We start from the raw sequence: 20,717 nt of genomic DNA on the forward strand, positions 1-20,717 counted from the left end.
AAATAGTATTGTTCAATTCACCTCATACAAGTACTGTAGTGCAATCTCTTTGTTGTTGTAAGCGGGGAAATAGTCCCGCTATTGTGGGGAACTTTCCTGGCTTTTGCACTACCCTGGTGAAGTGGGCTAGCGAAAGGATCCGAGTCCTCGCTCCCACTTCCTTTACCCAGTGGCCTCCCTGTCCTTGAGGACTCCCCTTCCACTCTCCTGTCTGGCAGAGTCCTCGTAACCCCAACAAAACTGGGCCCAGGATTCCTGGGGGGGGTTTGACCCCCAACCCTGCTGTGATCACCTAGGACAGGGGCTAGGGTGTCCCCACTCCAGGGTACTCTCTCTGCACTGGGCACTTCTCTGACCCACCGACCATTACATACAAGTTAAAGCAAATGCAAGTTATTTAATCAACAATTAATTTTAAAAAGAATAAGGAAAATGGGAAAGGCTAAAGGGAACATATCAACCCGCTCTGTGGCAGGGAACCTCACAAACAGTGTCTCTGGAATGTCAGGGCAGTTCGCAGTCTGTTCCTTGTAAGTCCCAGGCCTTCTTCTCAGGCCCTGGCTGTGCTGTAGGGATGCTGTAGGTTGGACACTTGCTCTGGTGGTGGCCACATGCTCTCAGGCTCTGAGTGGTAGGACCTTTCTTCCCAGTGTTGCTCCCGCCCTGTCAGGGTTACAATCCAAGCCTGGCCTGCAGAGCCTCTTGGCTGAGGTGTCTCCCCTGTGCTGGGCCCGCTGCCCAGGGTCCCCCTCGCTCTCCCCAGCTGCCCACCGCACCCAGCTCCAGACTGCTCCAGCCCCAGCTCCACCACTCTTGTCTCAGCGCTGCTGCTCTGCCTCCAGCTCCCTGGGCTGCTTCTTTGGACCCTCTGGCTCTGGCTGCTACAGCTCTGCTCCCAGGACAGGTCTGCTCTGCAGGCTGCTTCTGTGACTCTGCTCCCAGCACTGACCTGCTTCCTGGGCTGTTTTCCTGGTCCCTCTGGCTCTGGTTGCTGCAGCTCTGCTCCCAGGGCAAGTCTGCTCTCTCTGGGCTGTGCCTCTGGCTTTGGGGCTGCAGCTCTGCTCCCAGGACAGGGTCTGCTCTCTCTGGGCTGCTTTTCTGGTCCCTCTGGATCTGGCACAGCTCTGCTCCCCAGCTCAGCTCGGGCCCCTGCTTTCTCCTTAGCTCGGCCCCCCTCTGTCTGACCCAGGCAAATCCAGCTCACATGGAAGACAGGACCTCCCTGGCCTCCTGACTCTCTGATTAGCCTGCCCGCCCTGTCATTCAGGCTGACCTGGAGCATTGGCCTCTCCCCATTGTTCCCGGGGACTATCAGTCTCAGGATCCTGGTTTCCCATAGTAGTACTGGGAGCAAGCCAACCAAAACATACCCACTGAATGTTAGTAAGGGGGCAACAGTCCCCTTACATTGTGAAAGTGCAACGAACAAATGTAGATTTTTTTTATTACATAACTGCACTCAATAACAAAACAATTTAAAACTTTAGCGCCTACAAGTCCATTCAGTCCTACTTCTTGTTCTACCAATCGCTAAGAAAAACAAGTTTGTTTACATTTACAGGCAATAATGCTGCCCGCTTCTTGTTTACAATGTCACCTGAAAGCAAGAAAAGGCATTTGATGGCAGTTTTGTAGCCGGCTTTGCAAGGTATTTACATGCCAGATGTGCTAAACATTCATATGCCTTTTCATGCTTCGACCACCATTCCGGAGGACATGCTTCCATGTGGATGATGCTTGTTTAAAAAAATGCCTTAATTAAATTTGTGACTGTACTCCTTGCGGGAGAATTGCATGTCTCCTGCTCTGTTTTTTACCCGCATACTGCCATATATTTTGTGTTATGGTACTCTAGGACGATGACCCAGCACATGTTGTTTGATTTAAGAACTTTTCACTGCAGATTTGACAAAATACAAAGAAGGTTCTACTGTGAGATTTCTAAAGATAGCTACAGCACTCAACCCAAGGTTTAAGAACCTGAAGTGCCTTCCAAAATCTGAGAGGGTTGAGGTGGGGAACATGCTTTTGGAAGTCTTAAAAGAGCAACACTCTGATGCGGAAACTACAGAACCCAACCCACCAAAAAAGAAAATTAATCTTCTGTTGGTGGCATCTGACTCATATGATGAAAATGGACAGGCGTTGGTCCACATTGCTCTGGATCATTATCGAGCAGAATCTGTCATCAGCATGGACGCATGTCCTCTGGAATGGTGGTTGAAGCATGAAGGGACATAAGAATCTTTAGCACATCTGGCACGTAAATATCTTACGATGCTGGCTACAACAATGCCACGCAAACTCCTGTTCTCACTTTCAGGTGACATTGTAAATAAGCAATGGGCAGCATTATCTTCTGCAAATGTAAACAAATTGTTTGTCTGAGCAATTGGCTGAACAAGAAGTAGGACTGAGTAGACTTGTAGGCTCTAAAGTTTTACACTGTTTTGTTTTTGAATGCAATTATTTTTGTACATAATTCTACATTTGTAAGTTCAACTTTCATGATAAAGAGATTATACTACAGTACTTGTATTAGGTGAATTGAAAAATACTATTTCTTTTGTTTTTTTACAGTGCAAATATTTGTAATAAAAATACATATAAAGTAAGTGCTGTACATTTTGTATTCTGTGTTGTAATTGAAATCAATATATTTGAAAATGTAGAAAACATCCAAAAATATTTAACTACATGGTATTCTATTGTTGTCTAACAGCGCGATTAATTTTTTTAAATCGCTTGACAGCCATACTTCTTTTTTAATACACATAACTTTATGAATTACACCCATGCAGTGAGTCAGTGTGAAGCAGTGGAAACAGCCACAAGAATGACAGAGCTCTTTTTGTTTTGAATCCCACCAGGTTCAATTATCACTGGGAATTGCGGTTTGTTACCATCCAATTTTTAAGTTCTCAGCCATTTTCAGTCTTTATTTTTTTTTAAAAAAATACACATGACTTTACGAATTACCCCCATGCAGCAGCATGGACTTTAAGCTACTAGTATATTATAATACAAAATAAAGTCAAAATCAAAATGAAATATTTCAAATGACCTGAAATAAATAAATAGATATAAAAATAAAATTTTCCCTCCTGAAGAAATTTGAAATTTTCAGGTTTTACTCTTATTCAGGATAAAGCCAGAGTTCAAAAATTCAAAATCCATCATGAAACACAACTCCTATCCTCCCTACAGCTCTATTCTGTATGCATGAGGCCAGAGCTCATTACAGCTATGCAGCAGAGCGTGAATATAAGCAGAATAGCTTATATCCCGGAAAAACTCCATGTGTGGCCAAAACCCAAGATAGGAACAGAATAACACAAACAACATGATGGTAGTAGTCAGGATTGTAATCTCTTTGGGGCAGGTACCTTTTTTTCTAAAACAAAATAATCAGATGTGGTTACAGCACCTAGCACAACGGGGCTCTAGTAATTGATCGAGGCCTTAAGATATTACTGTGATGTTTTGGGGATTACCCATACCAGTGAAAAGAAAAGGAGGACTTGTGGCACCTTAGAGACTAACCAATTTATTTGAGCATGAGCTTTCGTGAGCTACCAGTGAGGGGTTCTATCACCGCTTGTCTGTAACCTTGGGTGCCTTAATGCTATGTTCCTATGGCTCAGAGCCCTGACACCAGTAGCCAGCCTAAAAGCACTGAGGTCTCACCCCAGCTGCCACCAGTCTAGTTCCTCCTTGCAGGGTGACCTCCACAACCCTTTTAGTTCTGAGTCTCCCCAAATCCATCTACATAGAGTTCTTAACTACTCGACATTCGGACCTTTCCCCTCTGGTTTGTCACCCCCGAAGGAGTGAAACCTGCCGCCAGTGATCGGTTCACTTTGGCACACACACACACCAGTTTACCCCAAGCAGGTCTGTTGTGCAAAGACAAAAAAAAAGTTTTTTAACAGAAAAATTAGACTCAATGTTGAAACAGTAAGGAAAAGCAAACGCAAACAAGATACACAGAAAATAAACATAAGGACGTAACCTCAGGCTTCACACGTCTCTGTTAGCTAAATGCCCCTTTCTAATACATGTGGGGAAACTCCCTCCTCTCTTAGGCTATGGCTACACTACAGAGCTTAGCGCGTCTGCCTCTGCACCACTGTAGTGTAAGCCAATGGGAGAGAGCTCTCCTGTCGATTTAATTACTCCAGCCCCCGCCAGCGGTGGTAGCTATGTTGATCACAGAAGCTCTACCGCTAACATAGCGCTGTTCGCACCGGGGCTTAGGTCGATGTAATTTACGTCGCTCAGGGGGGTGGCTTATTCACACCCCTGAGCGACATAATTTATACCCACCTAAGTTGTGGCATGTACATAGCTTTAGCTTTCCAAATCTGGGGTTTTCTTTCAGTTTCAATGTTTTCCCATTAACTCTACTGGTCCACTGTTGTCTTTTCCTGGCTGGACAATGGATAGGTACTTAAATTTAGTTTCATATAAACAACTGACTTGGGAGGAGTCCCTCCCAGTTGTATTTGGGATTGTAGTACTGGACATGAGCATACTATTTATACACATCAAGACAGGTTTCAGAGTAACAGCCGTGTTAGTCTGCATTCGCAAAAAGAAAAGGAGTACTTGTGGCACCTTAGAGACTAACCAATTTATTTGAGCATGAGCTTTCGTGAGCTACAGCTCACTTCATCGGACGCATACCGTGGAAACTGCAGCAGACTTTATATATACACAGAGAATATGAAACAATACCTCCTCCCACCCCACTGTCCTGCTGGTAATAGCTTATCTAAAGTGATCATCAAGTTGGGCCATTTCCAGCACAAATCCAGGTTTTCTCACCCTCTACCCCCGCCCCCCACACACACAAACTCACTCTCCTGCTGGTAATAGCCCATCCAAAGTGACAACTCTCTACACAATGTGCATGATAATCAAGGTGGGCCATTTCCTGCACAAATTCAGGTTCTCTCACCCCCTCAGCCCCCTCCAAAAACCACACACACAAACTCACTATCCTGCTGGTAATAGCTCATCCAAAGTGACCACTCTCCCTACAATGTGCATGATAATCAAGTTGGGCCATTTCCAGCACAAATCCAGGTTTTCTCACCCTCTACCCCCGCCCCCCCCCACACACAAACTCACTCTCCTGCTGGTAATAGCCCATCCAAAGTGACAACTCTCTACACAATGTGCATGATAATCAAGGTGGGCCATTTCCTGCACAAATTCAGGTTCTCTCACCCCCTCAGCCCCCTCCAAAAACCACACACACAAACTCACTATCCTGCTGGTAATAGCTCATCCAAAGTGACCACTCTCCCTACAATGTGCATGATAATCAAGGTGGGCCATTTCCAGCACAAATCCAGGTTTTCTCACCCCCCCCCACCCCCATACACACACAAACTCACTCTCCTGCTGGTAATAGCTCATCCAAATTGACCCCTCTCCAAGTTTAAATCCAAGTTTAACCAGAACGTCTGGGGGTGGGGGGTAGGAAAAAACAAGGGGAAATAGGCTACCTTGCATAATGACTTAGCCACTCCCAGTCTCTATTTAAGCCTAAATTAATAGTATCCAATTTGCACCACAGTCTGTGTCCATATCTTATGAAGACCATCAAGTTCAGAACATTACAAGCTCTCCCAAAAGACCTTACTCAACATATTGTTTACACATAGGAATACTGTATACAACCAGTTGGTTCAGTTTGTTACTCTTTGGGGTTCAGACCCCCTGTTGTCCCCTGGGCGGGGTCTCAAACCTGATTGTCACAATTACCATAACACATAAGATCAATACTTGACCCTCAGTGGAACGTGGCCTCAGTTTTGTAACTGAGCGATAGCATCTGCAGTCACATGGTGTCCCTTAACACCACAACAGGGCACTAGTTCAGCACCAATTCAGGGGGCAGAGCACCAGCTACGAAACCAACATCACTTCCTCCAGCACCTCCATTTCTCTTCAAGGTTTCCCATCCAAATACCAAGCCTGCCTAACCTTGCTTCACTTAGGAAATCAGATCACTCCACAACACAAGGTAGCATGGCTAACACAGCGTGGCGTCAGGGTACACACAGAGACATACATAGTAGCGACTGAGGCATGTGCTTTATTAATGATCACCCAGAAGTGATATCATCCGGGTGTGGTGAAGTCTACAGGAATACTTAGTTCGTCAACTCTTTGGGGGCAGACCATCTTTTCCTTCTGTGTTTGACCCCACTGTGCAGGGCACGGTACCTGTTCATGACTCGGGCTCCTAATACACATAATGATGATGACTGATGTTTAAAAATCCTTAAAGTGCCATTTAGTGCAACAACGTCCTGCCACAACAGGACACAATACCCAAGCAGGACTACAATGGGGGCACTGCATTGATTAATAATCCTATTCCATCCTTGAAACTTTACACCTGCACCCTCAACAGGCAATCATAGGGTTGGGAATCTCAGCAAGCAGCAGAGAGCTGCTGTGCTTTCTTATGGTTTAATTTAAAGGGGGTTTCTGGGCCTGGGCCAAGTTCTTAAACCCAAATTTATCCTAACTTAAAAAAAAATTGCTAGACCCTTGAGGCAGACCCTCTGGATCCTGAATGACACACATCCCCACCCAAAGTTATCACTACTAAAAGATTTCATAGAAGCCCATTTTTGTGGGGTTCATTAAAAAAACCTAATGTTTTGCGCTCCCCCTAGCGGTTCTAAACAACTATGCCAATTCCTGCAGAGCGCAGGGCGCACCAAACATGAAGCCAATCCAAAAAAAAGACGCAGCATTACAAGCCGGAGTTGTTATTAAACACAAAACAAAATAAACCTACTGCATCCATTCTAATTAGAATCAAAACCCACCAGGGGGCAGAGGCTGGGCCGGGGGAGGAGAACGCCAGAGGAAAGAGATCAAATTGGTGAGGAACAAAAAGATGTTTTATCTCTGCCTGCCGCGTGGGTTTTGCGACCAATGCCAAGCTGGAAACAATATTGTTGGGTTTTTTTCCCCTAAACGTATGTGACAGCGTCCCTTTCAATAGAAGACATTAATGGTCTGTATGAGGACTTGCACAAATCAAGTGAGAGCAAAACCTATGCTCAATAGCAGAGTTTGCAAGCTGCAGGGCAGGCTGTCCTAAGGGTAGAAATGTAGTCAGTGACAGAAACAGCCCTAAAAAGGGTAAGTGGTCACAGGATTGCACTGACTCCAAATCATAAGCAGCATCAGGGAATTGGGCGCGGGGATGGGAGGGGGGAAGATTCTTCAAATTCGTTCATGCTGAAAGTCACTCGTTCTAACAAGGCGAGAAGTTTCTTTTTGCCTTTTAATTAAGAGTTATCTTATAAATCAAACCCCTCATTCCTGCACTTCAGGTGTCGGCTGAGAGAAACTCCTTTTCAATAGCCTAGGGTCCACTTGTACAACCTGCTGTCTCCGCTCAAACCCAGGTAACACGTCCAATTACATGAGCTGTGTTTCCTCTGGTTTTTACGAACAGATCTCGACTCTCTTTTTAAAAAAACCACCTTCCGTACATGCATTAGTAGCTCTGCTCTTACAGACATTTGCATTTACCTAATGCTCTCTGACTAATCCACCAGCATGCTTCTGGATGCGTCTCCCCCCATTAGAGCATCACACTCACACTCCTCTGGGTACCTTCACGCCCTCTGTGTAATTCAAAAGTACTGTGATGTTAATAGTACATACTCCCTTTGTAATGTGCATTAGGGAGGGTTCCAGCTGAGAAAACACCTCCTACAATCTTCTGCACAAGTCAAGCAGGGGACACATAGGGACCATTCTTTTTAAATCCAGGGGGCTGGGTTTGACTGGCACAGCAAGTCCACCCTAGGGTTGCCACCTCTCCCCGTGTTTCCAGGATCCTCCCAGTAATGACGGGTGATCCTACTTCTGGCACGCATGGGTTGTGGGATGGTAAATAGCCCTGAAAGAATTTTGACGACCCACAAAACGTGTCAACTTTTTACCACTTGCCATTTCATATCAGAAATGTTATGCTGAAAGGTGCTAATGGCCAGCAGCAAGTGAGTCTTAGATCCAAAAACAAACCTAGGCCTCGTTAAAGCCAACAGGTGTGTCCTGTACCCCCCTTTAGGCTCAGCGGAAGCAGCAGTCAAGCCCCTTTTTCTAGTAAAAACAGCTGCAGACGAGGGGAGGGGAATGGGAAGCACTCCAGGTACTAGGCTGCGTGGCAGGTCAGAGTGAAGCTGTGTGAACTGAGGGGTTTCCCAGGTTGCAAATGCAGGGGAGAGGCTGTGTGGGTTGGGGGCAGAAACCCCAGAGAAAGAGTTATGAGTATCATCACCCTGAGAGAACCAGAAACACAGCTTCTGGAGCACAAACCTCACTGGAGTGGCAAACAGGGGATTTTGGAGTAAAGAAATGATCAGCTGCTGTTATTTGTTCCTTCAGGGTGTTCAGGGAAACAGGACTTTACCTACTTCAACAAAAAGAAAAAACAAAACAAAACACCAAGAATATACCTGACTCAGATCTCTGATTTCTCATCCGAACTGAAACAACCCTGCAGGGCCCCAGACTTTGGTTAACTGCTTGGGCCAAAGGAAGTCCTGCTTTGAGCAGAGGGTTGGACTAGATGACCTCCTGAGGTCCCTTCCAACCCTGATATTCTGTGATTCTAAGAGCAATAACATGCACTCCTATGGGGCTCGCCATCCAAGGATCTCAGACATCCATGGCTTAAGGCTCACCCCAGCCCTGGGAGTAGGGAAATATTACCCTCCATGTTTTGTCAAGGAGGAAATTGAAGCACAGCGAAGGGAAGTATCTTGCCCAAGATCACAGATCTGTGTTACAGCCTACAAACCTCCAGCAGGGGAAAGGGGGATTGACTCCACATCCAATGAGAGAAGCAATGACCTGCTGGGTTTTGCCAAGCAAGAACTCACCACTTATTCAATGCTTGTTGTTAATGATGCTCAAAAAGCAATGATCCAAGGCAGTGGTTCCCAAACTGGAGTTCGTGAACCTTTGGGGGTTTGTGAAATGTTACAGGGGGGTCTCAGGGGAAAAATTCCCTAATGGTGGACAGAGCTGTCCCTAGGGACCCCAGGCAGCATGGGGCCAGCAACCCGCAGCCCCTAGACTTCCAAGGGCTAAGCAGATCAAAGCAAACATTTCTATCACACTGAGGAGATTTAAACTTCAAGACTCCTTATAAGAAATGGAAAGGGAGGGGGATGTTTTTTGCTGTTTTTAAAATTAAATAGGCAGCTAGTGTTGTTTTTAAAATTATTATGACAAACAAGTTAAGTTTTGTTGTACCATGGGTTGTTTGCCTGGACTGCTCAAGACCTGAATGCTTGTGTAGGAGGAACTCTCTGAGTTGGCTTCTTAAATCCCTTCATGCTGTTTCACATCTGATACTCCTTGATGAAACATAGGAACTTTGTCTTATAACAGACTTATTCAAAGTGATACAAGCTACGAAAGTGAGATCTTGGAAGAGTGTTGCTGTTTTCATAATGTAATAAAAAGACTGTAATGATAGATAATTAATGATAAATAGTGTGTAATAAGCATGTCATAAAAACAAATTTTATATTTCCAAGATCACTGCTTTTATAATTTATACTCCGGTAAAGGAGAATATCCCTGGAAATATTCATTTTTAGGAGGGGGTTTGAAAGACTTGACATTTTCTGTGAAAGGGGTTCACAGGTTGTTAAAGTTTGGGAACTACTGATTCAAGGCCAACATATTCAAACACAGGGCACTCAAAACAGAACACATTGGCCTACGGTTAATAGCCTCACAGTGTCCCTTTCAGCAACGTCTACGTGCATCACTACCCTCTGCTGAATGGAATCAGAACTATTCAACTCTGTGTCTTAGGCCCTATACTGTTAAAAGCTATTGGAGAGTCTCCTGTAGTTCAAGTGGCAGGTGCTGGGGCATTTGGAGAGGAATTGATTCTACGTAGAACATTCCCCAAAGGTTTTCACAAGGCATCAACAGCTCATTTAAAGGAAGAATATTACAGAGTGAAGGGGAATTGTTCATGGTTCAAACACAGCACAGCTGTGTCTGCAGCTGGTGAACAGAGGTCACAATATTTTGAATTTTTGATGACATTGACAATTTTGGGGAAAAACAAGAAAAAAAAATCTTTCCCCCCATGAATTACGCCCCTCCCTACCCCGCCCATCAGCTCTCCTGTTCTGTGGCCAGGTATTTAGATCACAAAACCACCACCATGAATGTCACTGAATGGGATACCCTCTTGCTGAGAGTCTCAGCAAAGAAGTCAGAGAGGGATGAATGAGTTATGGAAACAAGCTACCTTCTGACAACACTCATAAATACCCCAGAGGTGACTCCTCCAATGGAGGCATGAGGCAGACAAGGGGGTGGTGGGGGAACTTTTTATTGCTTCTCCCTCCCCCCAGGGAAGAGAACTTATGCAGCCAGATCCCGCTCTCAGATGAGTTTTGTTCACTTGGATGGAGGGAGTGACTCCAGATTTACACCGGTGTCATTTCAGTTCTTGAATCAGGCCCTTGGTCACCAAGGCTGTCAGTCTGAACACCACCAATCAGCTCACTCCCACCTCTAAGAATAGGCTGCCACACTTTGACAACCACATTCAACTACAGCCTGGGCCAGAGATCAGCAACCAGATCAAAGAGAGGAAAAACACAAGGCAGGAGTGGCAGTGACATAGGAAACAGCTACCCCAGGCAAATGAGGGTGGTGGGGGGAATAATGTGGCTCATGGTGAAAGAGAGATGGATGTGCAGTGCCTTATCAGGGACTGGCTGTTATTCCAACTAGCTTCCTGATAACGTAAGAAGCTTAATCAAATATGCAAATGACAGCCTATCTGGAGACAGGGGGAAATCGAAAAATAAACCCAGAGATCGTGCATTAAACTAGCCCATGAAATAAGGAGGGGAGAAAAGAGGTTCCTTCTTTTGATAAAATTCTTTCAAAAGATTAAATTAAAGCAAAATTAATTAGGAGAATCGCACTTAACCCAACTCCCCGTAAGAGGGGTCAGCAGGCAAGAGGCAATCAAGTGAAAGACAGACGCAAGAGGCACTAAAAGAGCTAGCCAGCCAAGGAGAAAAAATAAAAGAAGACTTCACCATTTTTGGCTGGGCTGTCTAGCGGGGTGCTAGATGGAGAGTTGACAAGCTATAGAGTCCCACTTTGACATCACTGGGAAGCTGGAGGGGCAGATGAAGAAATAAGCTGATTACTTAATATCCATCAAGTAACAAATGAGAAGGATTGTTGGGTGGGGGGAGACAGCAATGCAGAGACCATTGGTGCCTCAGTTCTTCTTTGGTCCCACTGCACCATGGTATCCTGTGATGTAACCGTGGGAGGGCAGTGCATGGTTATCTACAGTAGGAGATTCACACACCACAAGGAGCAGCCTGTCCAGCCCAACAGCCGGCATACCCCATGGCGCCTACAGCATAGCGCGTGCTGCAGCACAGAGAACCCCACCTGCCCAAAGAACCCTGAAGCATCGCTGCAAATCATGGCATCCTTCAGTGCATGGCCCACAGAGGTCTGTAGGGTGCAGCACCCCCCGTGGCCAGCAAGACAGCCCACCGCAGCGCATGGCTAACTGTCCTCTCCAACCTAAGACGAGCCCTCATGGCATAGCATTTCGGCTGCCTCCAAAGCAGCACAGAGCATCCTACATGGCATGGCATCCTGCCCCACCTTACCAGGAAGAGCCTGCCCCATGAGTTAGCCTTGTGACAACTTTGGCTGCTTTGGAGTTAAGTCAGTTGAGTTCAGACTGCAGTTTCCCATGGGAAAGCCCTTGGTGCGGTATCACATGGCCCCTGCTTCTCTCACAGCCAGCGGTCCCTTTGATTCTGATGTTTCTGTTGGGCTGGTGTTAAATTTTAAGTAAAAAGGCATGGGGTAGCACTGCCAATACAAATCACTTGGGGGCAGCAGCAACCAATTGCCCCTAGACTTTGAAGTACAGATTGGATCTGGGGGGTGATTATATTTTCATTTGCAAGTCTCATTGCATGGCTCCGAGACCTCATCTCCCATGACACGCCAAGGCGCTTCTGAATCAGAGCCTCAGGAGGAAAAAAACAGCAGCACGCAACGCACACAAGAGACAGAAAACAAGTCAAGAAAGTGCTCAGTAAATACAACCTCTCAGCACCTTGATGGCTGGATGGTTTAATAGCCAGGGGGTCTTCAAGGGAGCCAGGTGATGCTCTTTGCCAGAACAAGCAAATAGCTTCTTTCAAATCCGGTTCTTGCTGGGAACTGTAAATTCTTTGCAATGGATGGAAAGGAGTTTTTCTGTTGTACTAGGCACCAAAAGGAACCTTGAGAGCTTTGCAGTATGTTGCACGAACAGGATCTAGCTGGAAGGGCCAGGGTACTAAGCAGTGATGTAAATGATCGTGTTGTGTTACACGCTGGGTGGGAGTGGTAACTTGCACTGACGGCACTCAGCAGATGTCCAAAACAAGTGTCAGGTCTAGTTTGGTGCCAAGGACCAGCTCCAGCCCCTTGGTTTGTAGATTTGATTCTGAAATGGCAAGGAACTGATTCCACAACAATTTCTGCAGCCATGGAATTGCACGATACATAGGGCACCGACCATGGGGGAAACCCTCATCCCATGCAACCCCACCTCCACCTCAGAGGAGATTACGGATAGTAAAAAAAAAAAATGGGCCCGTTCTCAGGTGCTGAAACGGAAAGAGGAAGTGGAACTGGATGCCACAGGAGTTTGGTAATGGGACACACAAGCCTTTCTATCTATTTAGGCCCTTATATTGCACCCATCACCCTGGTATCCAAGTGCCTCTCACCTTTAGATCATGCTGGAGTACATCTCATGATAGTAGCAACCAAATGTCATTACCATCTGTGGCTTTTAAGTGGCTTACATGGACCAAATTAGTGGGTCTCACTCCAGTTCCCAGTAAGCAGTTGTCCATGTAAACCCCACCACTGCACTCGTGCTCTTTTGTTGTGTCAAGGACTGGATGGGCCACAGAGACTGAATCACTCTTCTGAAGCATACAGGCAATGGAGATGGAACTACATTAATCTAGAGAACCATAAACCCTTCCAGGGTCACAGATCTTTCATAATATGGCTCTACATGTCTGGAGGATGAAGAGAACTTTCAGAGATATCAATAAATAGAACAGAGAGGGATGTATCTTCCAGCTCCATCACCAGAAGGTAGAATAATTTGCAGACTCCAGCTGATATCAGAAGCTGGGAGGAGATGACCTCTCAGCAGATGTGGGAGACTTCACACTGTTATTGTGCACTGTAGTCAAGTCCAGTCACCAAATATTTAAAAAAATAACTTTCACAAATCATACTCCCTCAAAGCAGAAGGAAGGAGAAAAGTTGGTTTCTCTGCTGACACCTTGCATGGAGCCATCAGCAACCGAGTGTCCTCCAAGGAACATCAAAACCAGCTCATCATCAGCTGCATATTCAGAAACCTAATCGCATGGATAAATAGTAAAGGATCATTGTGTTTACCTGCAATTAATGGGAACTCACCATCTCCACATGACAAACCTAGGGCTCCTTTATTTGCTCAGTTTCTTTGGACACTGATGGAATAAGGGGTGAAAAGAAAAAAAAAATTCCTCCTCCTTACACAAGTGCTTTAGTATTCTGCAGCCGTGCTGCCCAGTTACACAAACTCACACACAGCCACCACTACCACGCTCGCTCCTCTTCTGTTTTCCCATCTCCGAGAGTTATTTATCCTGGTAAAATGTTGTTGAATAAATCAATCTATTCCTCCCCCTGCACAACTATGGCGCCTGGTTACAGCACAGCCCTGTTGAGAGAGTTGGGTGGAAATCACTCCCCACAGGGTTGAGCTGCTACGGCCTTCTCCCTAGGCCAAACCTCAACCCCACACACACACACACACACACACACACACACAGAACCTCAACTTTGCTTTGCATGGTCATCTGCCCTTCCCTAACACAAGGGCTGGTTGATATGCAGCATGGACACAGCTTCCTTGCAGTCTATAGATTGATCTATCCACAATTCTAGGGTCCCCACAGAGTTTTAGTGATCACAGGTGATCAAGACTTTGGTTTTATCTCTCTTCCAAAGACATATACTTTATGTAAGGAATTTATAAGGCCACCATTACCATATATCTAAGCACTTCACAATCTTTAATGTACTAATCCTTACAGCACTCCTCTGTGCAAGGTAAGTATTATCCCCATTTTACAGATGGGAAACTGAAGCCCAGAGAGGCTAAGTGATTTCCGCAAGGCCACACACAGTCTGTGGCAGAGCAGGGAATTGAATCTGGGTTTCCCAAGTCTCTAACCACTGAGCCAACCCTCCTCTCAGCTCATAAATGACACCAACCTTCACCAAACATTTCAATTAATATTTCCAGTTTCTAATACGTGCTTGTGCCGTGGGGAATTTTCCCTCTAGACCACTTTGCTTTTTGTCCTTTTTATCTCTTCATTCTGTTTCATTCACTCTTTTTCCACTCCACTTCTAGCTTGGTTTTTCCCTTTTTTTTCCTCCTTCATTGTTGTCTTGGTTACATGGCCAGACTCTCAATACACAGCTAGTTTTCATTCTAATGATGTGTTCTTGTAAAGCACAATATTTTACTTCAGTTGTATGTCACTGGAAAATTCCTTTGATGGAATGTATAACAAATGTATAATATTTGTACATCAACCAACTAATATTGCTTTATGACTGAGTAGTTTGCAGGGCTTCCACAAATTGCACATCTTGAGAACCTGAGATACAATATGTATCGTTTATATAAAAATAAACACACACACACACACACACACAAAAACAGTACATTCTTAACTGCAGAGAAACAGGGTTCTCCAAAACGGTCTGCTACTTACTTGCAACAAACCTTTCAGTATCAAGAAGTAAATAGATTCTGTACCTTTAAGGCAAACAAGTGCATAATAACTCCATCCCTTGTGCAATATTGCTCACACAATCTGGCTGACCCAGAAATGGATCACCAGGTGTTACCCTGCAGGTAACATTACACCAGCTGTCTGGAGGGGGAGGGGGAGGAGGAGCAGTGAAATACCATCGTTGCTAGGACCCATTTGGAGACAGGCACTGGGAAACCCTTGGCCTTGGTCCAGAGGGGACCATAAGTTCATCTGAGCCTACACAGGTTATTTCAGAGACTGATTTGCCCATAGGAGGTATTTCTCTAACCCCAAATCAAACACTATGCTGATTGGATGGGTTAGCAGCGGCAGCATCAATGGGGAGAGCTGGAACCGAGAGCTCGGCCACTCCTCTTCTCCTGCTATGGAACAAGACCTCCAACGTGACGAGGAGACCAAACCAAATGTGAAGCCCCAAAAAGCTCAAGATGGCTTGGCAGATGCCAGTTTGTCCCAGGAGAAAAACCAAGGCTCTTGAGCAGAACTAGTGGCAAGGACATGCGCCTGCAATGCGAGGGAGCAATGTCTGAGCATCAGACCGGCCCTTTAAATTTCCCAGGATGTGTGGGATTTGGAAGGGGAGGGAGGCTGGTGTTCTAAGCTCAGAGCCGTTGCTCACAGGCCATCCTTCTAGGCTGAACGGGAGTCACAGAAGCAGCATTGCTGGGAGTCAGATCCTGTTCTCCTAGCAAGAGGGATGATGGAATGAGAGAGATTTCTGCAGGGAATGGATACCCCAGATTTGCTGGGCCAAAACAAATACAAAGACAGAAGCATTTCCTGGGCTAATGCAGCTTTCCACACACTGCATGGGGAAAGCTGCCTCTCAAAAAGACACTTCGTTGGCTGACTGCTGATCCCAGCCCCTGTGCTCCTGCACTGCTCTCACGTCCATTCCCTGTTAGCTACAGTCTGCAGAACATTATTCACATTTAGTAAACATGGAACAAAAGGCAGCTCTCAAAGTTTCCTGTCAGCAGCTCAGCTTCCCTCCTCTGATTCTTTACCCTAAAAGGATGCCCCTGGTCTCCACCACACACTGTAAAAATAAAAGCCTTCCCAGCCCGTATGCCCGGGTTTTCTATGCTCCCAACAGAAAGAGATCAGTTCCTAGATTCTGTAAAATGACCTGCAAAGGAGGGGGAAAAGGTGAGAGCTTGTGCCTTATTTTGCATCTTATGATACATAAAGAAGGTATGAAAGTGTTGGGGGTGCAGTCTAATTTTTTTTAAACATTTTTAATTCAGATCTCATCTCCCCTATTTTTTCCTAGCAGACACTATAAGCTGTTGGAGAATTAGCTGGGTTACAATGACATCACGGATAACAGGGAAGTGAAAAGTAATTAAATGGTGGAGGGGAAAATGATTTTTACTCAAATGGTTTACAAACGACTTAGCTTGTTTTGGTTGAGCCCATTTCACACATGTCTGAACACACAGCGGCAAGAAGAAAAATACTCTTATTCAACAGCCCTACCCCCTTTAATTAAGGACTGAAACAGTTCCCAATGAACATATCTTGGTCCTCCAGGGCGGACCTCCACATGAACAGGGAAGGCAGGACCAGACTTGACATGCCTGATATTTCTAAGATAAAAAACAAGCAGAAGATACCTATGAGCAAGTGACTTCCCTCACCCCGCTCCATACACAGTCCACACAAGTTATAACAGGTCACCAGTTAACCCCCCCAACACACACACACACACACACACACCCCGCCTCCCCACCACACACACACACACACACGCACACACTCTCTCTCTCGGGGTTTACTTTTATTCACAAGGGGAATTCAAAATGACACACAAAATCCAGCCCAAGTCTTCTTCCCAAGATTGGCAGCTTCCAAGGCTCCTCCATGAGGACTGCTCAGTACACATCCTAGTTCTCCACTCTAGAGAGCCACTCCCACACCTCATTATTCTGATGTGGTAACGATACACATCACTTTGCAGCAGGAACATCCTCTGGCTCCATTATTCAGGCAAACACTGCCAGCCTGTTGCTGCATCATATAGGGCTCTAAAAGGGGGCACAGAGCCCATTTTTAGCATTGGAAGGTTACCTTTAATGGCTCTTAGTAGCTTAAGAATAAAACACCTGCCAAAACCACTGGTAAAAGTCTTTCCGTCTTGGCTTTAGCTTCAGAAGACAAACACAAGTGCCCCAGACAATAAATGACAGCAGCTGTTACAATCAAAGCTACAGCTAAGCCATGGACATATACAGTTCATTTGGAGGGTGTCTAGTAACTTTGAGAGGGACTTAAGCCCAGATTCCATAAAGAGAGTATTTATTTATATGGAGTCAACCATGGTTACCCAGTAAACACAATGCTTATTACCTTTCAAACACAGCTCTTCTTTCATAGAAATCCCTCTCCCTTTGCATAAACACACACTCAGCCTTACCCAGATAAAGCATCCACTAACTTCTGTGCTAAAAGCATGTCTGGTCACATCGCTCTGAAGGAACATCTCCAAAGCATAAGTCATATTTCTTAATAACCCATAGCACCAGTAAGTTCTTCCTCCACAGCACCCACAGACACCCTGTGATCAGCCATTTAATTAGACAGTCTGAGCTGAGAAAGTTTGTACTTAGATCTACGCTATACCAAAGTCTGAAGGTGGCTAGACCCATGGCCACCATCTTCTGGAAGGTGCAACATTAGAAGACTTGTCCCCTCAGTCACGTCAGCCTAATCCCTCAGAGCTAAAGTGCAATCTTGCACCAACCGATACAATTCAACTCACATAACAGGTAACCATGCACCAGGCCTATAAGACGCTTCCCACTCATCTCGACACAGCCAGTCTCCATAGCAACTAGCAGCACTGACTTAGGAAGGCCACGCTGGGCCAAGCCTACCTTTTTCATCTTGCCACTCTTGGTGCCCACGAATGCCAGTGAGTGGTTCTTGTAGACATAGGCGATCACAGATGTCATCCTGTCCCCATCCTCGGTGAAGATGGGGAGTCCTCGCACCATCTCCGATACTCCCAGGGGGGCATTCATATCCAGGCCACAGAAATTGTCATCAATTGTTAACAGCTGTGAACAGAAGGGGGCGGGGGGGAGAGAGAGCATAAGGCCACGGTACCCAGTTTAAATAATACAGGAGTACCTAAGGGGCCCCAGCCAAGATCAGGGCCCCATACCAGATGCTGTACACACACACACACTCACACACACACTCTAAAGAGAGAGTCCCTGGCCCATAGATCTTACAATCTAAAGAGACAAGACGGACAAATAGCTAGGGATGCTGCAATGGGGGGCGGGGAGGCCCTGGCCCTCCCTCTTTTGAAAATGGACAACCTGGTCTGTTAACTTTTCGCTACAGACCCCACCCCTGGCCAGGCCGGCAGGTGGAGCCCAGCCAAGGAGCCCGGCAGCTTTGGGGAGCCATGGACCATCCAACTGCCTGGGGTGGGGGAGCCCCAAGAGCAGCTCCAGCCTTTGTCCCCACCCCCCAGGCTCCCCACCTAGGGCAGGTGGAGATACCTCGGCTCCCCACAGCTGCCTGCACAGCTCTTACCATGGCTGGGCTATGACTCTGAGTTAGGGCCACCGGGGGGGGGGGGGGGCAGCGGCGGCAAGTGGGGCAATTTGCCCCAGGCCCCAGCTCCCGGAGGGGCCCCCATAAGAGTTTTCGGGGGCACGTCCTTCAGTGCTGCCGAACACACCCAGAGTGAAGGACCCGCCGCTCCACCGCCGCTTGTTCCACTCCATGTCTTCAGTGAAGTGCCCCGAAGATTTGGAGCAGAAGGACCCCCCGCCGCCGAAGACCCCAGGCCCCCTGAATCCTCTGGGCAGCCCTGCTCTGAGGTTCCACCCGCAACCGGAGCCAGGTCAGGATAAGAGCCACAAGGTCAGCTGTGGAGAACCTCAGACCCTCCACCTGGCCTGGGCGGGGGCCCCAGGAGTGGGGACCCCAGGGGCAGGGACACAGGCTGCTCTTGGACCCCTCCCCTACTCTGAGCGGGTAGAGGGTCATGGCTACGCAGCCCAGCTTTAGCTTCCGGCTTGCCAAGGGGTGGGGGGCCCTTCCCCCTCCCCCACTTTTGGGAAGGTAAATAGCCCACTCTTACACAGCAAGTCAGTGGTAGGGTCATGAATAAAACCCAGGCCCTCCTGAATCCTAGTCCAGTCCCCTACCCACTGGACCACATCACCTCATCCTTTTGCCTATTAGTTTATCATTCATGGCCTAACAACCAAGCCCATGGTCTGTTAAGAATCTCAGCTTAAACATTCCCAGTTTGTGTCAGAAATGCACATAAATCACAAGGGACTCATTTCCCAGACCTGAAGAAGGGCTCTGTGTGGCTCGGAAGCCTGTCTCTCTCACCAACATAAGCTGTTCCACTAAAAGATATTACCTCACCCACCTTGTCTCTCTAAGGGAATCAGAGTCAGGACTCCTGGGTTCTATTCCTGCTCCCCCAAATCACACAATGTGAGCTTGGTCAAGTCAGCTAACCTCTCTGGGTCTCAGTTTCCCCTCTGTAAAATGGAGGTCACTAACACCTACCTGCCTCAGAGGGGGATTTTGAGGAGGATTAACTCATTAAATGTCTGTAAAGGACTTTGGGTCCATGGAGGACAAGTTCTGTAACTGGAGCTCTGTAGTAGCTCTCTCTTTCTTTCCAAGTGCTGAAGACATCTGTAAAGCCCTAACAACCTGAAAAACTGCCCCTTCCCACTTATACACCTTCACAGCCACTATGATCTTCTGGGCTGCTACTGTCTCTTTCTGGACCTGAACGCCTCAGGATTGGCAGCAGAGGACTTCATATTTGGAACTCGGTCCACGAGAGCCCAAAGTGGACAGCCATCAGAACGTGGTGGAAGCTGTGAATGCATTTGGTTTAGCATATGGTTAGGCTTCTTTGATGGTGCTTCCTAGAACATCAATAGGCAATGTATACGCTGCAGCAGATGGCATTGGCAGAGGCATCTCTTCTACCCTAGCTCTAGGCAACGCGGTTTGGTGAGGAGGGCATTGGACTGGATGTTAGGAGACCCTACCCTGTTAACAGAGGTCCTCTCCTTTAGCTCTATGTGCTTTTGCAGTTCTATCAGTGCTGGTGTTGCAACATTCCAGTTGATCACAGAGCACTAGGTGGTGACAAGGAAGCAGCCCTAGATGGCCAGAGTGTGGTGTATAATAGCACATTTGCCAAGGCAATAGGTTCTATGGACCTGATCCATCAAAGCACTTAAGCATGTGCTTAAATGCTTTGCTGGATTGAGGCCTATAAGTGTTAATTAAATAAGCGTGCAGAATGTCTATCTAATTTTCTTAGATCAATAATAAATGATTATGAGCATTACTGTTATATTTGCTTTATATTTGCTCATATCTTCCTTGACACATGGCTAGAAATTACTGCTCTTGCTTGAGTTCCCTAGCAATAAAAGCCTGAAGTTGATCAGGTTTGTCCTCACCTGGCAATTACAGGGAATAATTGCAGATGGTTTTATTGAACAGGAGAGTAATGTGTCTTTAAAATAGTTAGAAACATACAAAGCCCCCCCCCCCCCCAAGCATTTAAAGAGATATTAGAAAAGAACAGCAAGACCTGAGCTCTAGCCTATTAGAATCATTAATCTCTGGGAACTGCACCTTCGGAGTTAAAACATCAACTCAGAGAGCAACCCTGGATCAAATCTTAGGACTCCATGAGTCACATCTTGGGTGCTACTAGTTTACAAGCTGGAAGAATCTGGTCTTTGGAGTTTG

General features: G+C 46.4%; 1 protein-coding gene across 1 annotated transcript in view; it reads right to left on the bottom strand.

The window, feature by feature from the left end:
- PLXNA4 (plexin A4) overlaps positions 1-20,717 on the bottom strand; it is a 577,474-nt gene that overhangs the window by 525,777 nt on the left and 30,980 nt on the right. Inside the window, exon 2 of the mRNA XM_073328857.2 lies at positions 17,840-18,022. Within this exon, the coding sequence (XP_073184958.2) occupies positions 17,840-18,022 (183 nt within the window). The remainder of the gene's footprint in view (positions 1-17,839; positions 18,023-20,717) is intronic.

This window comes from Lepidochelys kempii, chromosome 1 (genome assembly GCF_965140285.1).
Source record: "Lepidochelys kempii isolate rLepKem1 chromosome 1, rLepKem1.hap1, whole genome shotgun sequence".
Lineage (NCBI taxonomy): Eukaryota > Metazoa > Chordata > Testudines > Cheloniidae > Lepidochelys > Lepidochelys kempii.